At 41.2% G+C, this 24848-nt stretch overlaps 1 protein-coding gene and 1 pseudogene across 1 annotated transcript; both read left to right on the forward strand.

Annotated features, from left to right (window-relative positions):
• Window positions 1–4431: 4431 nt before the first annotated feature.
• LOC139466650 (tigger transposable element derived 5-like) lies at window positions 4432–5211 on the forward strand. Its single transcript, XM_071248233.1, has one exon. It carries the CDS (start codon window positions 4432–4434, stop codon window positions 5209–5211), a length of 780 nt encoding a protein of 259 aa, XP_071104334.1.
• Window positions 5212–17485: 12274 nt separating this feature from the next.
• On the forward strand, window positions 17486–19002 carry LOC139467195 (ras-related protein M-Ras-like; annotated as a pseudogene).
• The last annotated feature ends 5846 nt before the right edge of the window (window positions 19003–24848 follow it).

Raw genomic sequence — 24848 nt, forward strand, 5'->3', positions numbered from 1 at the left:
GAGCAGTGACAATTCACAGGATGTAATTAGTGTTTGAATGACATTGTTTATATATTTGTTACAAGTGCTGCTCATTAAACATTGATGTGAAATACATACAGTGATCCCCCGATATTGCGCTCTTCAATAAAGCGCTACCTCGGTTACTAGGCGCGGTATCGCATGGCTCCCCAAATTTATGTACACTTTTAATACTGAGAGTTTTACACAGACATGATTGTATTGTTGTTCGTTGTTCATTTGCACATAACGCTTCTCATTGCATAATCAACAGTTTATCGCTGAATGGAGTTCTAATAATCTGTTTGAAAACATCCGCAGCAAGTCCCGGAAATATGATTGTTCTACTAGTTAACATTTCACACTATACATCCTTTGATCTTAGAAGCGCATGCATGCAATAAAAGAGAACAACCAGCGTAAGTTCACAAAAATCACAAGTTAATTAGTGGGCAATCCAATTTGAGGCGACGCTGTCAACTCACATTAGTTGCTGTCACAACACGACGGTCATTCCTTTTGATTCGGATCAAGTAACCCTATCAAACCAATTAATCTGGCTTGACATACGTTACTGTATATAAAGTGAATTTATCAGATCAAGGGCAGACCGAGCCAAACCTAAAACCGCTAGACCCGCCGGAGGTTTAATAATACTAATCAGAGAAGACATTAACTATGAAGAAATCAAAATAAACACACCAAACCTAGAAGCAAACGGCATCCAAATAAGTCTCAAAAAACAAAAAATAAACATCATAAACATATACCACTGGGCAGAACAAAGAATTCAAGCTGAGGACCTAAACAAATTACTCCAAATAAGCAATAAATCAACTATATTCCTAGGAGACTTTAACGCTCACCACCCCACCTGGAGCATAGATGAAAAAATAGATAATCATGGCAAACTAATCTCTGAATGGACAGAAACAAATCACCTCGTATTCCTAAACAATAACCAACCAACTAGATACGATAAGAATAACCATAAAATGTCGGCCATCGACCTAACCATATGCACCCCAGATCTGGCCCAAAGTACACAATGGGAAGTTCACGACGCCCCACTAGGTAGTGACCACTTCCCTTTAAACATTACCATAGGCAATACAAACGTTCCTACCCAAACAGCAAACCTAGAACCAAACTTCAGCTATAACCAAGCTAACTGGGACAAATTTCAAGAGATCTGCAAGCAAGCAAACCTAAACAAACTAGAAAATAAGGACCCAGAAATCTACTGTAAAAACCTAACAGACTACATAATTAGCAGCCAAAGCATCAATCCCTTATAAAAAAATAAAGTAGGCAAACCCTTGGTACCATGGTGGAACGAGGAAATAGAACAAACTAGACGCAAACGTAAAACAGCCTTCAATAGAGCCAAACGCGACCATAACCATATACCGGTAGCTCACGAACTGAACCAAAAGGTCCAAAAACTAGTCAAAATAGCTAAAACCAGAGATTGGAATTTTTTTTGTGAAGGAGTAAATAACCGCACAGATGCCAGAACAGTCTGGCGAAAAATCCACGCCATTAGAGGCTTAAAAAGTAACAAAAAAACACCCAATATAAACAACTCAACCAACCCTACCGAAAAGGCAAATAACCTAGCAAACCACTTCTCGGCCATAAGCAGCAACAATAACCAGCGAAAAATTCCAACAAAAACTTAAAGCAGAAGCCAAACCTACTAAAGAACCAAATAATGATAACCTCAAAATAAACCAACCTTACTCAATGGAGGAACTCCAGTACGTACTCCGAAATAGGAAAAAGGGAACTGCCCCAGGACTAGACCTAGCATCCTACCAAATAATAAAAAAACTCCCCCCCAACTACTCCAGGCACTACTTAAATTATATAACCTAATCTATCAAAACGGACAGGTACCAACTCCCTGGAAACAGGCACTAGTCATCCCAATCCCTAAACCCGATAAACCAACTAATCAGTCTAATTCATATAGACCAATTTCCCTAACCTCAACACTACTTAACTCAAAATAACATAATAAACCCAGACCAAAGCGGCTTCACTCCTGGCCGCTCAACCTTAGATAATCTCGCCCGACTAGAACAGGACATTAAGACAGGACAACTCAACAAACAATACACAACAGCGATCTTTCTGGACTTCTCCAAAGCATTCGACATGGTTTGGCACAACGGGCTAATACAAAAACTTTAAAAAATAGGACTAAAAGGACAAATAATAAACTACATCCAGGACTTTCTAAACGATCGTAAAATAACAGTGGGTATAGACCATACACTATCGGACTAGTGTCCCCTAGAAAATGGCACTCCCCAGGGCAGTATCCTGAGCCCCACACTCTTTAATATAATGATAAATGATCTCTTCGAGGGCCTATCCCCTAAAATAAACACATCCAAATTTGCAGATGATGGAGCCCTCTGGATCCGCACTAAAAGTATCAAAATATCCCAAAATCTACTCCAAAAATCCCTAAACAAAATACAGCAATGGGCTGACAAATGGGGCTTCTCCCTAAACTCGGAAAAAACAACAGGAATAGTATTCAAACACAAAAACATGAAACCGGCCACCCCTAATCTTCAGCTAAACAACAAACCAATCAAATTCCAAAAACAAACTAAATTCCTAGGCCTTATTTTCGATCAACATCTCTCATGGGATGCTCACGTAAAATACCTAACTACTAAATGCAGCAAAGACTTAAACACACTAAGATGTCTCATTGGCTCCAACTGGGGGGCCTCTAAAGATACCCTCTTCTCACTATACATTTCACTAATTAGATCTAAACTAGACTACGGCTGTGCCATCTACGATACCCTAAACCAAACTCTAACCCCAAAACTAGAGTCAATACAATATCAGGCGCTTAGATTAGTCACACGTACCCAACATGGCACCTCTCTCACTTCACTCCAGGCCCTTACAGGAGAAATGCCACTAAATCTACGCAGACAACACTTAACCTTAAACTTCTGGGCCGCGTCCCAATCAAACCCCCTCATCCAAAACCTAATAAGCCAAAATATCCGACCTCAAATCCAAGCTCTAACTAGGAAACACCCTCTACTTACACCAATATCCCAACGAATAAACAACTACCTAAACGAACACCAAATAAACAACCTAAAACAAAACTGCAAACAATCAAATATATTTACCCCAAAACTCAAAATCCCTAAAATAGACATATCTCTAGCCAACTCAATAAATAAACAAACTGACCCAAACATAGCTAAATCCACTACACTAGCATACATACACTAAACTTGGCCAAATTGGTGTCACATCTACACAAAAGGATCCTCTGATCCGATCTCCAGCCAAACAGGTTTCGGAGTCCACATCGCACAACCAACCAGAAATACACAATCCTTTCAACTCCCAAACAACCAATCTATCTTTACAGCAGAGCTAATGGGCATGGCCTCAGCCCTCCATAACCAGCAATCTAAAAAACATAAAAAAATCCTAATACTCACAGACTCACTAAGTGGACTGCAGGCCCTCCAAAATAAAAACACCAAAAACCGCCCCAAACTCATAAACCAAATACTAAAAAGCGCAAACAACTTAACAGAGGCAGGCAAACAAATAGTATTCATCTGGATCCCCACCCACGTAGGAATATACGGCAACGAAAACGCCGACAAAGCCGCTAAACAATCCCTCAAAATCCCTGAAATAAGCTTAAAGCTACCCATATCCAAATCAGAGATCAAAAGTATCAACAAACGAAAAATCACCCAAAAATGGCATAACCTCTATCTAAAATCAAATAGCCAAATTAAAAAAGTTCTCAAAAAACCCTCAACAAAACCAAAACCCTTCATCCATCCAAAAAAATCCATAGAATAATCACTAAACTCCAAACAGGACACACCAACCTAAATAGCCACCTCAAAAAAATTAAAAAACACGCAACAGGAAAGTGCCCACACTGCAAACACCTAGAAACCCCAGAACACGCACTCATACACTGCATCCACTACCAAACACACCGAGCTACACTACAAACAACCCTCAATCTAAATAAGGCTCTTACTCTAGAATCAATCCTAAACCCACAAAATAAAAAAATAAAAATTAAAGCCCTAGGCGTATACTTAATTAAAACAGACCTAATTAAGCGCATCTAATATCCAACAAACTACCAAAACAAACCACATAAACCAACAATCACACCTTAATCAACTCCCTTAGTCCGCCCACCATACCCCCTTGGCATCTATTCCAAATCTCAAAAATTCCAATTTTTTCTAAATAAGCAACCACTAAATTCCCCCACTGGGTTGCCAATTTTCTTTTCCCTTTTCAGAAATACACTAAATGGCCCGGCCTGGCCTGTGTGCGAAATACGCTAGAGTCGGAAAGCGCATGTAAAATCTCCAATGTAAGTAAGATCAAGGGCATTCCAATTTCAACATGAGGAAAGCGTACACAGTGCAAGAAAAGCTAGACGTCGTGAAGAAAGTTAGAGATGGCGTTTCACAGGCCAGTGTGAGCCGCCAGTCCGGCGTTCCAGCGGGGACCATCAGGGGTTGGATTAAGAATGAGGAAAAACTTCAGTCAGCCGCCACCGAATGCCACGACAGCAAAGGACCGCAGACGAAGAGGATCCGTGGAGCCGACGACACTACTCTGGACAAGGCCTTGTTCGAGTGGTTCACGCAATCCAGACACGAATGCATTCCCCTTTCGGGTGAAATACTTAAGGTCCAGGCTAAGAAGATGTCGAGGAAGATAAACGGGGACAACGACACCTTCAAGGCAAGTGATGGCTGGTTGTGGAGGTTTCAGCGACGTCAAGGGATCAAGTCCATCACCGTCAGCGGCGAATCTAAATCTGCCGATGTTGAATCTGCTGCAGCATATCCATCGATACTCCGAGACATCATTGACGTGGAAGGCCTGCATGATGAGCATATATACAACGCTGATGAGACCGGCCTGTACTATCGGATGCTCACTGACAAGACTCTCGCCGAGAAAAATGACCCCAGGCAGAAGACAGGGTTCAAGAAGGCCAAGCAACGTGTTACAGTGCTCCTTGCTTGTAACAAGACCGGACATCATAAGTTGAAGCCACTTGTTATAGGAACAGTAAAGAACCCCTGCGCCCTCCACCACGTGAACCGCTCTACGTTGCCAGTGGTCTACCAAAGTTCCAAGAATGCGTGGATGACGGCATACATCTTCAAATAATGTTTTTTTAAGAATTTCATTCCCGCCGTAAGAGATTACCTGAGATAACAAAAACTTGAAGAAAAAGCAATCCCGCTATTGGACAACTGCCCAGCCCACCCCCCTGCCTCAACGTTGTCTTCACACGACGGCAAATCAAGGCCATTCTCCTGCCGAAAAACACAACATCAATAATACAGCCCTTGGATCAAGGTATAATAAAGGCATTTAAATCACACTGCAAGAGGAAACTTATCACCAATTTGCTAGATTCCGCTATGCCCCCAACAGACTACATAAAGACGGTCACGATGAAAGACGTAATCTTCACAATGCATTACGCCTGGAGTCAAATTACAACAAGCACCATCAACAATTGCTGGCGAAAGGGACTGGGCAACGCCTTTGATGACGATTTCCTCGGCTTCACCGAAACGGACATAACCAAGGCTGTTGCTAAATACCAAGACTATGCCGGCGAAGAAGCCCTCGAGGTCAATCTGACTTCGGTTGAACTTTGGGCCAAATACGACAATGACCTCCCGACCACAGAAAACAAAACCGATGATCAGCTGATCGAAGACACCCGATCAAGTAGCAATGATGATGAAGATGAAGATGAAGATGCTGAACCTCTACAGCCGCCTCCCTGTGTCCCCCGACGTACAGCAGAAGAAGCGGTAGCCGGTTTGGAGGTTTCTATACAATATATACAACAGAACCCCAATAGCTCATGTAATTCGAGGACCTTGCTGCACGCAAAACTCCTCTTGGATATGATGAGGAGGGATGTTGTTAAATCCAAGAAGCAGCAATGCATAACAAATTATTTTAAATGAGTTAACAAATCGATCGGACAATACAGTGTATTTACAATGTACAAACCTGACATGTTTTTATCTTATCTATTGAATGTTGTTGTATGAATGTGTATCTAATGCAATATAAATGTATATATTTCTGTATGAATGTGTATCTAATTTTTGATAAGTGTACTGTATATATTTCTGTGTAAATGTGTATCTATATTTGTATGAATGTGTATGAATGCGCACATGTAATAAATTCTAGTGCTTGTCAAAACTCTCGTTTTCTGTATTTTAAGCAACATGACCAATCAATGCCACTGAAACACTCCGTACTTGTGTAATGAATTGTGATTGGCTCTTCACTCATAGCATCTGTTACTACCATTATCGATCGATATTTACATGTAAGTAGATTCTTTCACATTGAATGTGACAGTTAAGGCTTGTAAATAATAACAAACGGCGAAAACACAATGGAAATATATTCATTTTTACACTATGAACCTTAAACAACCTATATCATTGCAATGTGAGAGATAAGGCGAAGATCGTGAGATTGGCCCAGCGCGCTCCCCCGCCTCCGCCTCGGTTAAACGGCTAATCGTCTATAACGCCCACCAATTATTTGGACCCCATTGGTAGCGTTGTAGCGAGGGATCACTGTAGTTGTTTGTTTTCAGCGTATGTCTAAGTTGGTATTTCTGCTATCCAAAAATGTCTTATTGTTGATATAAATGCAATGTTTAATAATGCGAACAAAGACCACTCGCATTTTTCGCATTTAATTCACGCTCGCATTAATTTCACGTTTTACAGTATTCATTAGGTGTTAGATGACATATTCCCATTCTTTGAGTAGAGTTCATAATTTAGAGTTAATCCCTCTTGTGTAAGACTACCTCATATAAAGACGCTTTGCAACATAACATTTTTGAGAAAGTTGGCTGAACCTCATATAAGAGCGAGACGAGAGAGATTAGATGCCTTCTACGATTTGACTTGCAACTTGTCTATTTGACCAGTGTGGACGGGATACCTACCATATTTTCTTGAGTATAGTGCGCACCCAAGTATAATGCGCACCCCAGTCTAGCTGATTCAGTATTTTGGAGAGAAGAATTGAATATTACGTGCAGAAAAAAATAAACCATGACCCTTCAGAGAATTCAGGTAAATGAACGGGTGATAAGAAACTTGGTCAGTACAAATTTGAAATTTGAGATAAAAAATCACCTGACATGTTGATTTACTATTTAAATGGTATTTTTGGTTCTGCTAGGCATTGTTTTACATGCAGGGATTAAGATTACCATGTGTTTTTTCTCGTAAACCAAACCGGAAACAGCAATCAGCTGTACACACGTTTTCTTGGAATATACCTGTGATTTGATTAAAACTTACCCAATGATATAACTTTAAAAGATTTGATGCAAGGATCGGGAAAAATTGTAAATTATCTAATAAATTGTATATTTGTATACTTATCCTATCTCACACTATGCATTTCTTCTTATTCTTTGATCCTGTGGCATCCTGTGGCATCCATTAGTTTATTCATATGTAGTGTCTGAACAAATGAAATCATGCAAAAACAACTGTGGGACCTAAATTGCAAGGTCATGTCAACATTCTGCCGGACTAGTAGATGTGCGATGCGCCGCTGTAATAGTTCTCGCCACCTTCTGAGATTAACCCTTGGCTACGAGAGATCTCTGGACATGCGCCAAACGCAAAGATGGAGAGTGTCTGGAGACAGGTGTAGTATGTCCGAGTGCGGTTGTAGGAGGAGGTCTGGTCCCTGAGGAAGAGGATGATGACCTCGATCTGCGACGTCTACTTCTCGCTGGCCAAAAGGGCGTCACCAAAAGAAGTAGAAGACGTTTGGTGTTCTTTACCTTCTGTAGGATCCGAGGAAGGAGGCTCGTCAGAGGATATGCATAAGCGTGGAGACCTTCCCACGATACGGCTAGGGCATCATGATCCCATGCTAGTGGATCTGGTATGGGAGATATGAATCTCGCCAGCTGATTGTTGAAGCGGGTTGCAAATAGGTCAAGGTCTGGTGTTTGAAAGAAGTGGCAGATCCAGTGGAAGACTTGAGGGTGGAGTCGCCATTCTGTTGGGGATGGTTGATCGGGCCGGGATAATGCATCTGCTATCACATTCTTGATCCCAGGAATGTGCCTGGCCCGAACTTGTATGTGTAGGGAGTCAACGAGGGTTAAGAACTGGAGCGCCATTCTGAGGAGGGAGACAGATTTTGTTGACCCCATCTTGTTGATGTACCATACGACGGCTGCATTGTCTGATTGGATCATGACTGACGACGATCGTAGAAGGATCGCCCAATGAGTGACGGCAAAAAGACCGCTTTGAATTCGAGATTGATGTGTAAATTTTTTCAGTACTTGACCATCGTCCTGCCATCTGTAGGTCGTGAAGATGAGTGCCCAAACCGACTGTGGAGGCGTCGATGAAGAGGTGCTGTACCGGTGTAAACGGCAGCAAGGAGACTCCAGCAGAGACATTCGACTCCTGAAGCCACCAGCGAAGGTGATCGTGGAGGTTCAGCGGGAGCCAAATCTGGATCTCGCAATCGTCCTTCTGGAGGAAGGGCCAGAAGAAGCACTGTAGAGGGCATAGGTGTAATTGACCTCGCAAGGTGAGGGCTTGTGCAGATGTCAGAAGTCTGAGGAGTTTTTGCCACTGCCGGAGAAGTAACGGCTGTCTGAGAGCCAATGGTACATGTCACTGTATCTTTGTCTGGGGTAACAAACATCTTTCCCACCTGAGTGTCAAAAAGGGCTCCAATGAATTGGAGATGCCGAGTCGGGATCGTCTCCGACTTGGACACATTGATCAACCATCCTAGTTGATGAAGTAGCTTCCTTGTAAAATCTAGATGTGTCACCAGTGTCGCTGAACTGGCATAAGCCTGGATACAGTCGTCTATGAAGGCCTCGAAAACAATGCCTCAGCAATGCAGGAACTGTGCCACTGCTTTCGTGAGACGGGTGAATAACCACGGGGCCGTAGAAATTCCACGGCTCGGGTAGGGAAGTCGTTAAAACGGTTGATTTCACGGGCGATTTCACACTCGGGCGATGTGTCGATGTGTCGATCTGTTGAAGTATCAATACGTTGATGAGCAGAAGAGTGTCGATTCCTCAGGTTTCGATCTGTAGAAGAAGCGAGCTGCTGATCAACTTAGGTACGATCTGGTGAAATATCAACAAAATAATCCCACAAGGAACAGCGACTTTCCATGGAGGAATGGCGATTTGTCGATAAAAGTGAAGCAAAGCAATTTGGCGAGTCATTGCTCCGTAGATCCCTTGATCGCTCGCGATCCAATAAAGGATGACGACATTGTATTGGAAGCTCTGTTGTCCGACGGAGAACGCTGGTTTCTCTGCTACAATGCCGATCATCCAGCTCTCGTTCACATGAGTGAGTGAGTGAGTGAGTGAGGTTTTACGCCGCTTTTAGCAATATTCCAGCCATATCACAGCGGGGGCATCAGAAATGGGCTTCACCTATTGTACCCATGTCAGGAATCGAAATCCGGGTTTTCGGCGTGACGAGCCACGCTTTAACCACTAGGCTACCCGACCGCCCTTCGTTCACATGAGCTATCCCCATTGGAAGTCGGAAGAGCTGTAACTGTATCCCGATCGCGCATGGAGCGACGAAGAGACAAATCCCGCTCGGGTTGGGGGGAAGGGCACCCCTCTGCTCGATGTTTAGACTTTCCCAATGTTTGGTCAAGGGAGACTCCCATCTTCAAACGAAGAGGGGAGGGCTCAGATAACAGTACAGTCCGGTGGTCAGTTGATAGCGGGGCGACTGTAGGAGACAGCGAGCTGTCACTTGCAGGGGGCGCGGTCTGTTTACAAGCGGGAATGTCGGCATTCAAAAACGAGCCGGACAACAAATCTTCCTCCACGGAAAGCGAAGTAACTGTTGCCGAATTAGTAGATTTATCCCTTTCTTGCAAGACAATGAAGGCATATTCACATGAGATATTACTTGTCGCTTGGGTTTCTTCGCGGAGGAAGGACTGTGCTCACTCGAATAGTTTGATGCTTTGGATCTACGATCAGTTGATCGTTTGGAGCACTGGCGTAGGTAAGTTTTGAAATCCAATTCCGATAAGTTTGCACACTGTGTACAACGTGTTGCAATCTCACATACCCCACGACAATCACAACAACTGAGGTGAGGATCGAGAGGGGAAAACAGACTATGGCAGTCAGAGCAGAGGGGGCGTGATGACTCCATATCGTTTATTAGATTACAACAAAAATTCTCTGTTCAAGTGACGTCTTAACATTCAGGCGATAGAATTGAGAATGAGTGTGCGTGAATATGTCAGGTGACCAGATCGCTGGGGTCGTGCCGCATGGGATTGCAGTGGTGCATGACCCATCTCAGTGGTGATTTGGTGATGTGTGGGATGTGTTGGGGTGATTGATGTTTTTGAAGCTGGAAACTTTGTTCTAGGACGTTTCCACATCAGGATTTGAAGAATAAGAGGAAATGCATAGTGTGACATAGGATAAGTTTAAAAATTTGTATCTGAAAGTATTATTTTATCAGGCATAATATATTCCAATATCATGTTAATTTTAGTTACAGCTTTTACAAGATATTTTAAAAATAATAATAACCCTAAGTGTAGCACTTCTGTGCAGCTGATCACTATTGCCGATTATTTTTTTTTCACATGGAACAATTTGGCCAGTCATCGTCGAGTCTTCCATGCGAGTGATCTCGAGAACTACAGGTTGACATAGAATCTTCAAACTACAACAAAAATGACTTTTTACAAGTCAAAGTATGGCTTTTATGATGTATGTATCAATTCTCTGTCAACTAAAGTTTGTTTCAAGACGCCAATAGCGGTAATCTGTTGTTGCTGTAAATAACGGTGAGTTATGCGATCTTCCGATCGTTTCACACACGATTTCGCTGAAATTAATTTGAACAATACAGTGGTCCCTCGCTACAACGCTACCAATGAGGTCCAAATAATTGGTGGGCGTTATAGACGATGAGCCGTTTAACCGAGGCCGAGGCGGGGGAGCGCGCTCGGCAAATCTCAAATCATCAATATGTGTTTATCTCACGTCACGTCAAAATAGTATATATTTTTATGGACCTAGATCTACCTGTAATATCATTCATTTATTAAATCTGTCACATTTCACAATGTCTGAAATACGTATTCCATTTCAATTTATCATTTTTTATCTATAAATTAAAAAATTATTCACTATTTCCCGCGATGTTATTGAAATTAAAATTCTCGGACACACATTTCGACAACGGGTCCGCATCGAACATGTCAAAGAGCAAAATAAAGACGTTTTAAGCAAATCTTTAAATATATAATACAAACTGATAAAGAAAATCAACAAAAATATATCAAAAAGTAATCAAACTTACATCTAAGTTATTATTTCCATCGTTTCGTGCGATCGCGTGTAATTTAAGTCAAATGACATCTCGGCTTTCGTCGCCTTGAATTCTCGGCTCGGACACAACGTTTAATGCAAAAATATATGCATGAAAAATCTTTGTCACAGCTCGTAACCTAGCACGATACATTCACGAAGTTCCATATTTTAAATATATATCGTGATTTCCTGCTTAAAACGTTCAGAATAACACGATTTAACAAAAAAATCTTTCGCCAACTTCTGAAATTTATCAAACACGAGCTTGGTATAACAGCTATAATTTGATTGGCTGCCTGAGGTCACGTGCTCAAAATTGACCAATCACGAAGCTTGTAGCAGATTTCGGCAAGAAAGCGTCATTAGAAACAAATTTTAATCCAATGAAATCGCTTGTTATAACTACGGAAAAAAACCAGGCGATGTTACGAAAGCGCGATTACGAAATGAATGACCACCGTGTTGTGACAGCAACTACATTTGTGTGACAGTGTCGCCTCAAATTGGATTGCCCACTAATTAAGAATATAAACTTCGCTTGTTGTTCTCTTTTATTGCATGCATGCGCTTCTAAGATCAAAGAATGTATAGTGTGAAAAGTTAACTAGTTGAACAATCGTATTTCCGGGACTTGCCGCGAATATTTTCAAACAGATTATTAGAACTCTATTCAGCGATAATAGGTTGATTATGCAATTAGAAGCGTTATGTGCAAATGAACAACGAACAACAATACAATTATGTCTGTGTAAAACTCTCAGTATTAATTTTGGGAGCCATGCGTTACCGAGGTAGCGCTTTATTGAAGAGCACAATAGCGAGGGATCACTGTATTAAAAGGAATTTTGAAAAAAAATTAATGAAATAAGTAAGAAACATAAGTCCAGATATACACTGAACACTTCTTATAACCAGACAGTGGAATTACAAGATTACATTGTGTGCTCCAGTACAGATTTGTTGACATGGTATTTGTAATACCTTTGTATTAATGACAAAACTCGAGCTCAATACGAGCCAACTTTACTTCGGCCATGTGGAGATAAGTACAAAAACTTGGTCCGGCAATCTCCAATCAACAATACACATAAAACTGGAATCTGTAAACGAAACATCCATTACATCCCCTTTTTTCCATAAGCTAAAAATAAAGATATCACTACTTTAAGTGTCACACTTTTAAATGAAATGTCTGTCTCTCTGAGCACAATAAACTTTAACACAAACAAAACCATTATTACAATTTTAGAGTCACTCAGAGAATCGCTGTGGTCTGAAGATTGGTCGACCACTGGATGAGAATGCATAAAACAAGGCTTTGCGACACATTCATGTCTGGAGGAGTGTCTGGAGACTGTACAGGAACATTCTCTGGAGTAGCATTAGTTGCTCCTTGAGTGGTTCCATCAGGAACTTTGGATTGTACTGCAGTCGTCAGGAAGATTTTCTTTTGTCGGAATCAGGTCATGCTTGTTCCGTAGGTACTCTGAGCCACCTTGAGTTCTTACTACCAAAGAATGTGGAGTGCTTGCAGATTTCACAACTTTAGCTAAGATCCAGTCCTTCCCTTGCCTCAATCGCACACTGTCATTCACCTGTATTGGTGGTCTTGGATGAGCACTCTGATCATAGTAGACTTTCTGGGTCTCTCGTGACTGTGAGATTGCTTGTTTCACTGCATCACAGTCAACAACTTCAGGTCTGAGCATTTCATATTGCACCAGTAAGTCACTTCTCAACCTGCGTCCCATCAGAAAGACAAGGGGAATACTGTGCAAGATAAGTGAACATTCCCAGATAACCTTCAAGCTCCTTCTTGCTTGTAGGAGTTGTCATTGTGCGCACTGCTTCAACTTTATCCGGGTCTGGTTTCATGCCATCAGAGGTAAGTATTTCACCAAAGAATTTCACTTCCTGCGAACACAGTTGAGTCTTGTCTGCATTTAACTTGATACCACATTCTTTTTCAGTCTCAAGAGTGTCCATGAGGTTCTTGTTATGTTCCTCAATGGTTCTGCCACTGAGGAGAATATCATCTACTATTGGGTGAGTATAGTCCATGCGCTTTTGGAACACTTCACTGGCACTTTTAATTCCAAATGTAAGATGTAAGAACCTATATCTACCACATGGAGTGTTGAACGAGGTCAACATGGAGGAGTCGCGGTCAAGTTGTACTTGCCAGTATGACGATTTCGCATCGAGGACTGTGAAGTACTTGTGGTCAGCAATCTTTGAGGTCACATCTTGTATCCTGGGCATTCTGTAGTACTCACGTTGTATCACCTTATTTAGGTTTAGGTTTAGTCACAACCTAATTTCACCACTTGCTTTAGGGACGACTACCATAGAATTTACCCACACAGTGGGCTCTTCCACTTTCATGATCGCTCCCAAGTCCTCCATTCGCTGAAGTTCCACTTGAACTTTCTCATGTAGGGCAATTGGAACTTTTCGTGGAGCATGTACAACTGGTTTCACTGCTGGGTCAAACTGAATACTGTACTTGTCTTCAAGACATCCTAAGCCTTGGAAGATATCTGGAAACATCCTGAGTATTTTCTCAGAACTACTTGCTTCAGTAATCAGGCGTTCATTGTTCAACAGGACTTTTATCAGGTTTAAGTCCTCACAGGCTCGAAGTCCTAACACTGAGGGTGCCTCTTCTTGCACTATATAGAACTTTAGGCGTACAGACACAATCCAGGTAAGTCATACCTGCAATTTTTAACCACTTCTGTCCATAGCCGTAAAGCCTTGTGTCCGGTTTCTCAAGAGGACCTGCAAACTTGCAGACTTTTAGAAAGTCTCTCTCTGACATAGCATTGACTTGTGTGCTCCTGTATCTATCTTCATAGGTACTATGAACTTCTTGTTCACTAGAATATCTGCATATTGTTCTGAATAGTCTTCACCACTTTCACCCTTACTATCCTCTTTTGTCCCAATAAAGAGTTCATCAGTCTCTAAACTGTGGACTTTTGGGTTGCTTTGACCTTGTTTCCATCTTCCGGACTCTCTTGAGTTCTGTGTTCTAGGTGGATTCCTCGCCACTGTTCTGGACCTACAAACTGATGCATAATGTCCAAATTTGTGACACTTCAAACACTCAGCACTTCTCTCAGGACACATGTCATTCTTTGAGTGTGATTTTTTTCACACATATTACTACTTGTTTTCACACTAGCCTGTGCACTTGCTGATTGCTTCTAACTACTGTCCCCTAACTTCCTCTGATGAGTATAACCACCACTTCTCTTCTGATGCTACAAACTGCCTCTGACTGAATTTCTTTCATCTGTTTTTTACTCACTTCAAAACTTCTCACTATTTAAAGGGCCTTATCTGCTATCTCAAATCTGCTTCTTGTATGTTACTTGTTCCACAAACTATTCCATCACGAACCATGTCATCAGCAATCACACCAAAGGCACACTCTTTCACGAGGGTTTTGATTTCTGTCACATATGAATCCACTGTCTCATTTTGGCCCTGAACACGTGTATTAAAGCGAAAGCGCATGATTGTCACATTCGTTTTAGGAATACAATAGTTTTCAAATTTTGTGTACAGAGGTAGCAATTTATCCTTTTCTTCATTTGTCAATGTCCAAGTATTAAATACATCTCTGCCCTCCTGACCAATGTATAACAGAAAATAGCTACACTTTTCCTTCTCATCTTTTGCCGCGAGTGGTCCACTGAACAGCAATTCTATCGTCTGTTTCCACTTTTTCCAACTTTCTGCCACATTAGCGGCATCGAAATTCATTGGCGGTATGTCAATTCGACCTGCCATGACTTCTGACACCATGTAATACCTTTGTATTAATGACAAATCTCGAGCTCAATACGAGCCAACTTTACTTCGGCAATGTGACAACGATAAGTACAAAAACTTGCTCCATCAATCTCCAATCAACAATACATATAAAACTGGAATCTGTAAACGAAACTTTGAGTTTGGGGAAAAAAACATCAAAACTCATTATGGCGCATATGATGCGCACCTCCTTCTACACAGCTGGGATTTTTTTTGATTTTTCAAGAAAATACGGTATCTGAAAACACCAACTTATATGCCAGCAGCACCATCATTTCCTGCAATCTGGATCAGTGCATGTGACTCACCCAAGACATTCAACTGTGCCAAGTACTGCACTGGACTTATGTAATAGTACCTATTATATATTGCTGCTGCCACATATCTGACACATTGTATTTCCTTTTATGATTTAAAATCTAATCCTATGTTAAATTTAATTTGTTATCTATTCATTGATTTTGTATGGTTATTTGCTGATAAGTTCTGTACAATCCACTCTCTGGGTTAATCATCCCGTTTAAAACTTGGGAAGCAACCAGAAACAGAAATTGGGGCTTGAGTCTACAGGGGAGGAACAAATCAGGGTTTTGAAGAAATGGGAAATCGTGGTAGTTAAGTGTTATAGCCTTCAATGTGCAATTCACTTATAACTTTTGAAAATAGTTCATAAAAAAAATAAAAAGTATAAAGGGTTTGCATGTGCAGAAGTTTTCTTATCTGCATCACCAAGTCTACATTGACTAACATATCAGAATTTCATTTCATCATCATGACCAATGAATCCCAAACTTGCCACCATCATTGTTTACACTACAGTACTCCTTCATATACAGTTTGTCCCGTGGCCCGGAGAACCCCCCACTGGGAGATCATGACACAGTTAGTCCACTTTTAACAAAGATGAATTCATAATGAACAAGTACTAAATAATCTCTTTCTTATCCTCTTCACTATCAACATATACACCTTACATCCCCTAGATATATATTTCTAAATATCATACCAGACTTCAGCGAGTCTACAAGTAATGACAAATCAACCAAGTCACCACTTGGAAGAGAAAACACCGTTTAAAATAATAATCTCTGTTTTTTCGAAATGAACACATATTTAGCTATTTTTTTCAATTGATGACACTAAAAGAATTAATTTTTTTATGTGTATATGTATATGACAACTATGATAATGAATAATTTATTTATTAAACAAACTCTCATCAACAATTTATTTTTAATATGGTCGTAGTATATTGTATGTCAGGACAGGAAGTAACGTCTATTGTTTTGTTTTCTTAATTTGCATATGTTTTTGAAATAGACCAGCAAAATATGGCAAGTAAACACCCCTGGGATTGTTTTGATATCATACAAGATGAAACACCAAATATATATTTAATATGGATTTGCTTCAATGAAATTATTAATTACCTGAAGAAGCATCACAAAGACACCGATGATATTAAGGAAATAAGAAGGGACAATATCTAAAAAACATTTCAAAAGCAGAAAAAATTAAATCATGACCGTCAGAAAAGGTGGCGATAAAGTTGCCCTCTAGGAATATCAAGTGAATTTTTATTCTACGATTTTGTTTTGATAACTAACTTTCTATAAAAATACACATGCCTTTTTTGTTTCCTCAAGTTCACAAAAGGAGGGGATCACAGGTCAATTCCATGTTTGACATATGCTGCTTGGAGCATATCACGCCAAAAGAACCCTTTCAACCCATTACGATAAACAATGCACTGAAATTCTCAACAAATTAGCCCTTCATATTTCAGGTTTATTAATGGTGAGATGATTGTAGTCCTGTACTGATAGCAACAGAAAAGAGGCTGGACACAGTGTGCTTGCTGGAACTGGTAACCCTGCATTGATTTTAGAGGTCAATATTTGAATGCAAGGCCCATATTTGGTATTTTAACTAACGAAGGGCAAGGACCAATGTTTTAGATGTTTCATTTTAGCTTTAAACTTTACATACAGTACCCTACAAACACTAAAAACCTTTAGAGTTATACAAGCCCTCAATACAATAAGCTTTCACACATTCAGTCTCTTACATTGCCTGAGTTTGGACGAGATAATGGCCAAATACACACTACAAACATGACTGGATAGATAAGCTAACAGCAAAAGGGTTTATAAATGATACGTTTTGGTTACTTACCCGAACACAGATGTGTAAGAAGATTAAACCATGTCAAAGGCACCTCACGATAACTTGGCTACTTTCAAATTGGTGGTGGTCGGCGATGGTGGTGTGGGCAAATCAGCCCTGACTATTCAGTTCTTTCAGAAAATGTTTGTTCAAGACTATGATCCCACTATTGAAGATTCCTACATTCAACACACGGATATTGACGGGCAGCGGTGTATTCTGGACGTGCTGGACACGGCAGGGCATTAGGAGTTCTGTGCCATGAGGGAGCAGTATATGAGGAAAGGGGACGGATTCCTCCGCATCTACTCTGTCACAGTCAAACAGAGCTTTGAAAACATCAGGAACTTCCACACTCAAATATTACTGGTAAAAGACAGGAACAACTATCCCATGATCCTTGTGGGTAACAAAGTGGACTTAGTGCACCAGAGGAAAGTCAGCAAGGACCTTGGGAGAGATCTCGCATCTGAGCTGTGTATTACCTACCGTATAGTGCGCACTTTTTTTCCTAAAAACACAGCTGTGTAGAAGAGGGTGCGCATTATACACGGATTAATGAGTTTTGATGTTTTTTCCCCTGTGGAAAGACATTACCGTGAGCACATAACACCGGAAATACCATGTCAACAAATACATACTGAAGTACGCAAATTAGTCATGTAATTACACTGTCTGGCTATAAAAAAGTGTTCTTTGAATATCTTGACTTATGTTTGTAACTTATTTTATTAACTTTATTCAAAATTCCTTTTAATATTGTTTTAATTAATTTCGGCGAAATCATGTGTGAAGCTATCGGAAGATCGCAAGTAATTCTCGCGATCACGCCATCATGTGCACGGGAGCCTTGACGGTGAAAAAATAATACCCGGCAATAGCGATCAGCTGCTTCGCTTAGGGTTATTATTATTTTGAATATGTTTAGTAAAAGCTGCGTCTAAATTAACAAGATATTGGAATATATTATTTCTGATAAAAAAATAGTTTCAGATACAATTTTTGCCGATCCTTGCATTAAAATCCTGTAAACTTATATCATTGGGTGTGTCTTGACCGAATCACCAGTAGATTCCAAGAAAACCTGTGTACAGCTGATTGCTGTGTCCGGCTTAGTTTACGAGAAAATACACAAGGTAATCTTAATCCCTAGATATAAAACAATGCATAGCAGAACAACAAATACAATTTAAGCAGTAAATCAACATGTCTGGTGATTTTTTATCTCAAATTTCGAATTTGTACTGACCAAGTTTCTCATCACCCTTTCGTTTACCGGACTTCGCTAAAGGGGTACGATGTAATTTTTTTCTGCGCTTGGTATTCGAAAAAAAAAATTAAAAAAAATGTTGAATCTGCTTGAGGGAGGTGCGCATTTTACATGGGTGCTCACTATACTCAAGAAAATACGGTACATTGAAACCAGTGCCAAGGACCCTCCCCTAAATGTAGACTTTGCCTTCCATGTGGTCCGAGTTATCAGGTCACAGCCAATAGATTTGAAGAAACAAAGAAACCGAAGAAGAAGCAAGCAGAGAAATTGTTCAATCCTTTGATGTCCATCAATCATTGTCATCAATCCTTTGATGTCCGTCAATCATTGTCATCAATCCTTTGATGTCTGTCAATCATTGTCATCAATCCTTTGATGTCTGTCAATCATTGTCATCAATGCTTTTCATTGTCTGATCCTTGAGGATTGCTGGTCATCCTACATTCTTGATTGGATAGAAGATGTGTCAGTGAAATGTATTCCGTAAATTTGTATATAGTGGCTCGGATGTATGAATTCATCCAATATTTTGTGTAGTTTTTCTAGATTGACAACTCTAAAACCCAGCTGCCTTAGGACATCACATTAAACATATGGGGTTTAATCGTTTGTGGATTGTTAATCAGCTGGGAATAGGGAGTCAGTCGTAACGTACTGCTGTACAGGGTAATCTGCCTACCAGGATCCGGGCTGTACAGCCAATCATCTCTGAGTCGAAACTAAATGTCCTTTGGGAGGCAGATCAGTGACAGAAACTGGCACTAAGCCTATAGCCCTTGCAAACTTTGTGTTAGATTAATGCATTAGTCTACAATTAAACTGAGCTGGTAGCTAAAGTAAAGTAGGTATTTCAACTATCAGTACAGTTGGTTGTATGTTTTATTTATTTCATTTCAATCTAAAATGTATCGTATTGCTCCTATACAGTATATTATCTACTTATCTACTGCATTACTAGTATACACTTTACTAAACTAAATCATTATTTAAACATTTTCTCAAACCTATAACTGTCTGAATGTGGTATGAAATACGAATAATTCTTGCAAATACCTCACCTCTATTACATCAGTTGCCAGTAGCCATAAATTCCTGTTTATGCTGAGAAACACACTATAAATTTTTATAAATTTTCAACAGACGTCCTCTTCACTACCAACATATCTATAGTTGTGAGGGAAACCCTATCCCTTGCCAGGGGCGCCACAGCGCATGCGCAAGGCGGGAATCTACTCACTTCTTTCCTGTGTGTCCAGATGACAACAAGGAAATTTTGTTGTTGCACATTCGTACAAGTGATTGCGTTCCACACTTACAAAGCATTAGATCTTCTCAAGCTTCATAGACACAAGCAGTGAGCAGTTCTACAAGCAAGAACGGGGGTATAAGAAGATCGGAAGTTCTAGTAAGTAATTAGTTAGAAACGTTTTGTGGGATGAGATCTTCATCTCAAGGACAGACACCCGTCTGTTCAGGCTGTGGGCAACACCAGATACCTGGTGACCCTCACCCTAGATGTTTATCATGCAAGCAACTGCACACAAAAGTCAAGGTGCAGCTATTGCGAGCCTCTGTCAAAGGAGAAATTTGACAAGCTCTACAAGGCATGTATCAACAATCCTGATTACAAAAGATTACTAGAGCATCAAGTAAAAAAGTGATTAAGTCCTTGGTGGCCATAATTAATCACGTGGGTGACAAGCGAGTGACAAGCGAGTGTCGCGCGAGTGTCGCGCGAGGGCGCTGTCTCACCTTATGAGAAGAAGAGACCCGTCGCTCATCCCACTCTCCCAATAAAGTTGAGGAGCAGATGTACTTTACAGGCTTTAACGTAGCCTCTAACTTGAATCTGGCAACGACTGGTACTGTGGACCATCTAGGTTTGAAAGAAGCTTACGATCTTCTACCCTCTGCCACGTTCCCCCTTTAACTTAAATGAGTTCGGAGAAAATAACCAATTCAATGTCTGTAATGATGTATAATGCGCAATCAACACAACCCCGGCTTGGCCAAACTGGGGTCGATCAGATTGATAAAAGCGCATGCAATCAATGTCTTAGGAAATCTCATATCTAAAAGAATCTGTCGCACAACCCCGGCTTGGCCAACAGGGGTCGATCACGAGATTCAAGAGACCTAAGGATCTCCCAATAAAGTTGAAGAGCAGATGTACCTCACAGGATTTAACTAAAGGAACTGGGAGAAATTAACCAACTCAATGTTGTAATGATTGATAAAAGCGCATGCAATCAATGTCTCAGGAATCTCATATCTAAAAGAATTGGTTGCAGAAACCCGGCATGGCCAAACAGGGATTAATAAGCACGAGATTTAAGTGAGATCTAAGGCTGAATATGGCAGTACTTCCTCATACAGCAGACATGCACAAGCCTACGCTGTATCAGATTATTATGAGGACACAGGAGAACATAAAAGAGATAGATTACCTCCCTACCACGCACACCATAGGGCAGATTGTGAATCCCGGGCATTGCATCACAGTATGCTCAGAAATACACACCAGTCACCCTCTAGCCATAAGATAGACGAACTGACAAAGCGCATGCTAATCAGGATAGAATTCCTAAGCGTGCGCCATCTCATACTGCCACACAGTCCAGTTACACGGGCGGAGAAAGCGAGGGAGATGTTACGTCACTATCACCCAGTTATAGAACTCGTGATTCCCGCACGGCCAGCTGTAGATCAGACAACCGTGATTACGCTACCTTCAGCCATATGACCCAGTCCCAGCGCAGCCTGAGTAGGGGGTGTGGATCTATTGCTAATACTGTTTTTTTATACAGTGGGGATTCTACTACGGAGGATAATTATAGACCAAATAATTATTCCATTAAAGATATCATTGCAGAACTTTATAAAATCTAATGCCCGCCTTTAAGTATTGGAGAAAACACGCTCACAAGGTTTTGCTAGACAGAGCATGCCCTGAGGAGAGGGAAAAACCAAGGGGGCGAAGCCCGAGGGAAAGTGTTTTTCCATGCTTATAAACCGAAAAAAACAACTTAAAACAACATTTATCAACATTTTTATGTTTCGAACATACTTTCCATGAACCTTAGGAAAAGCTCGTAAAATATCTGTTGCTGTCGTACGGATCTTGGAAAGGACATTCTAAAAACCAGTGAGGCTTATCAACACCTCTGTAGCCTTGTGGTACACTCACTGGGCTACAGATATGAAGGTTGCAAGTTCGATCCTCGGGAATATAAAGAAAACATTTGTCATTTGATTTTACATTTCATTACATGTTACAATCTGAATGGAAGTTATATTAATAAAATACCCAGGACATTATATAAAATCCCTGGGATGTTATATAATATCCCCGGGACATTACAACGTCCCTGTTTATAAGATTTAACCCGACTGGTAAGTAAAACCTCACAATAGGTTTTAATGCCTATAGAAACAAGTATCTTACTTAATAGCGATCCCAATGAATAGGTTTATAATACAGATACAAGGACAAAATGCCAGTAAACCTTGTTAGAACGTGCCGGGTATGAGGTACCGGTCAGTTGACTGTAGAATTCCTTACCCTTCCCTGTCCGTCATATATTGATGACATCATCAAGAATCGAATATTCATTAAAGGCTTCATCGGCACTTAATGTTAGACTGGGTATGCCTGCCATTAATAAGAGTGCTTACACGACACACGTTGCCCCTGCGCACAACAGCCCAGCATTGATGAACTTTTCTACTATCTGGTTAAGAAAACTAACTCTAAAATGCACGTTGACATGGCCAAAATCAAGGACTTAGATTATGTCAACAAACAGATGATTAATATCAGTTCATACATTAACTGGATTGCAGCTGCAATTCACCACGTCATACCCCGAACAACCAGAGCGAAGGTCTACCCTTAGACACCCCCATGGAGATGACACTACAGCAGACTGGATTCATCCACAGCTCACTGGACCACATACTGAAGATGCAGGAAGATCTTCAATCAGCACAAGATGTCAGCACAGTTCCTGCTAAAGATGATCATCCCACTCCACAGAGGAGGAAGCTGAGGCAGAAGCAGTCCCCGAAGGGGATACCACCGGAAATGACTCAACAGAGTCTACAGACTCCTTCAGACCCCACCGACATCGCCTGCCCAATGGACAACGATTTAGAACTACAGAAGATCAAAGATACGACCACATCGAATCCAGTCGAACTAGCCAGTCTCACAGACATTGACGCAAGACTACCCAAGTTCAGCAAGGGGCTAGCAGCATCTTAAAGGAATTCCAGGTACCTACGCTTTACAGTCAACGGTCAGAGATACCAGTTCAGGGTACTACCATTCGGCATATCCTTCGACCCATGGTTATTCACCAGAATCACCAATCCCATCATCGTTTTTTCGCCCATCGAAGCTCATAAGGCTTCTTGGATACATAAATGATTTCCTATTGGCCGATCAGGACAATCGCACATCAGTTTAAACACAGTGTGCCTCATCCCACTACTAACACTCTTAGGATTCCTGGTTCACCCCCTAAAACAGAGCTAGTACCCACACAGGCATCACCTACATAGGCGCAAGATTTCTACTCAACAAGGGCATAGCAGCACCCCCAGAGGACAGATATGCAAGAGTAGAGCACATGATAACGAGCGCACTCGGTCAGCCCGTCAAGTCGAGACACTGGTGGATGTCTCGCCTAGGCAGGCTCACATCTATCCAAGACTTAACCTACAGAGGCAGACAATTACGGCCCCTGCAGATTTGGATGAATACCACCTAGAGCTGGAAGCCTTAATCCAACCTCCACAAGTTCAAATCTCAGAACTCCATTGGTGGCTGAATCGTCAGAATGTCATACCAGGTATTCCACACAATTACCCTACCCCCCTACATCAATCTACATAGATGTATCAGGAGAGGGTTGGGGTGCCCATATGGACGATGTTATCATACAGGGAAAATGGTCATCCCAAGAGAAGAGTTACACATCAATTGTCTAGAAATGAGAGCGATATATCTAGCCTTAACAGCATGGCTAGATCGTCTACACCACTCGTCCGTGATGATCGCTACAGAAAACTCGACCGTGGTCGATTACTTACAGCACCAAGGATGCACAAGATCTCAGCCTTTACTGAAGGAGGTTACAGATGTATATGCCTTGGTAGACTTAGTGAGTTGCAAGATCGAAGCAAGACACATACCGGGCAAGCTAAATATCCTAGCAGATTATCTCCAAGATAGTACCCACGGAATGGTCACTACATCCCGAGGTATTCAAGTGGATAACCCACCTATGGGATACTCCAAACCTAGATCTTCTCACCACATGTCTCAACAACTAACAACCAGGCTTTGTCAGCCCGTACAAGACCCACTAGCAATCCAGGTCGATGCACTCTCCATGGATTGGGAGGGAATGTTTGCATACGCCTTTCCCCCATGGGCTCTCCTAGACAGAGTACTGAAGAAAATAGAGGAAACAGACTGTGTCATACTCCTCATAGCCCCAGCTTGGCCGAAAAGGGCTTGGTTTCCGAGGTTACTACAACTCCTAGTGGAAGAACCTCTGAAACTCCCAGTATGTCACGACCTATTGAGACAACCAAAGACGGACATATTTTATGGCCGCTTCGACAACCTCCATCTTCACACTTGGAAGTTATCTCGAATAAGATGCAAGCCACCGGTTACACTAAATCAGCTGCACAAAGAGTGGCAGCATCATCTGCCCTATACAATAACAGATGGGACAGGTTTGGCAAGTGGAGAATGAAAAAGCAGTTAAACAGGGAAATAACGATACCTATAGTGGCTGAATTCTTGCTCTATCTCCGAAACGACAAGAAATTACGACATCAGTATTACAACACGATGGTCTATATATAGGTACCCACCCAGTACTGAATCGACTCATAAAGTCCTTTGCCCTGGAAGACATTAAAGTACCACATACCTCCCAAATGAGATCTATCTATAGAATTGTCAGTATTGATGAAAGCACCATATGAACCCATGAGTAGTGCGACATAACTATTATCTCCACGGAAACTGCTTTCTCCTAGCCATGGCTATGACGGCTTATGTGCCAGAATTACATGCAATTGACATCTCCACTGTAACTCATACCCAAGAAT

This window comes from Haliotis cracherodii, unplaced genomic scaffold (genome assembly GCF_022045235.1).
Source record: "Haliotis cracherodii isolate W230 unplaced genomic scaffold, xgHalCrac1.p SCAF_19, whole genome shotgun sequence".
NCBI lineage: Eukaryota > Metazoa > Mollusca > Gastropoda > Lepetellida > Haliotidae > Haliotis > Haliotis cracherodii.

Excerpts from the sequence above, each read along its gene's own strand:
- LOC139466650 (XM_071248233.1), top strand. The coding sequence starts at position 4,432 with ATGAGGAAAGCGTACACAGTGCAAGAAAAGCTAGACGTCGTGAAGAAA.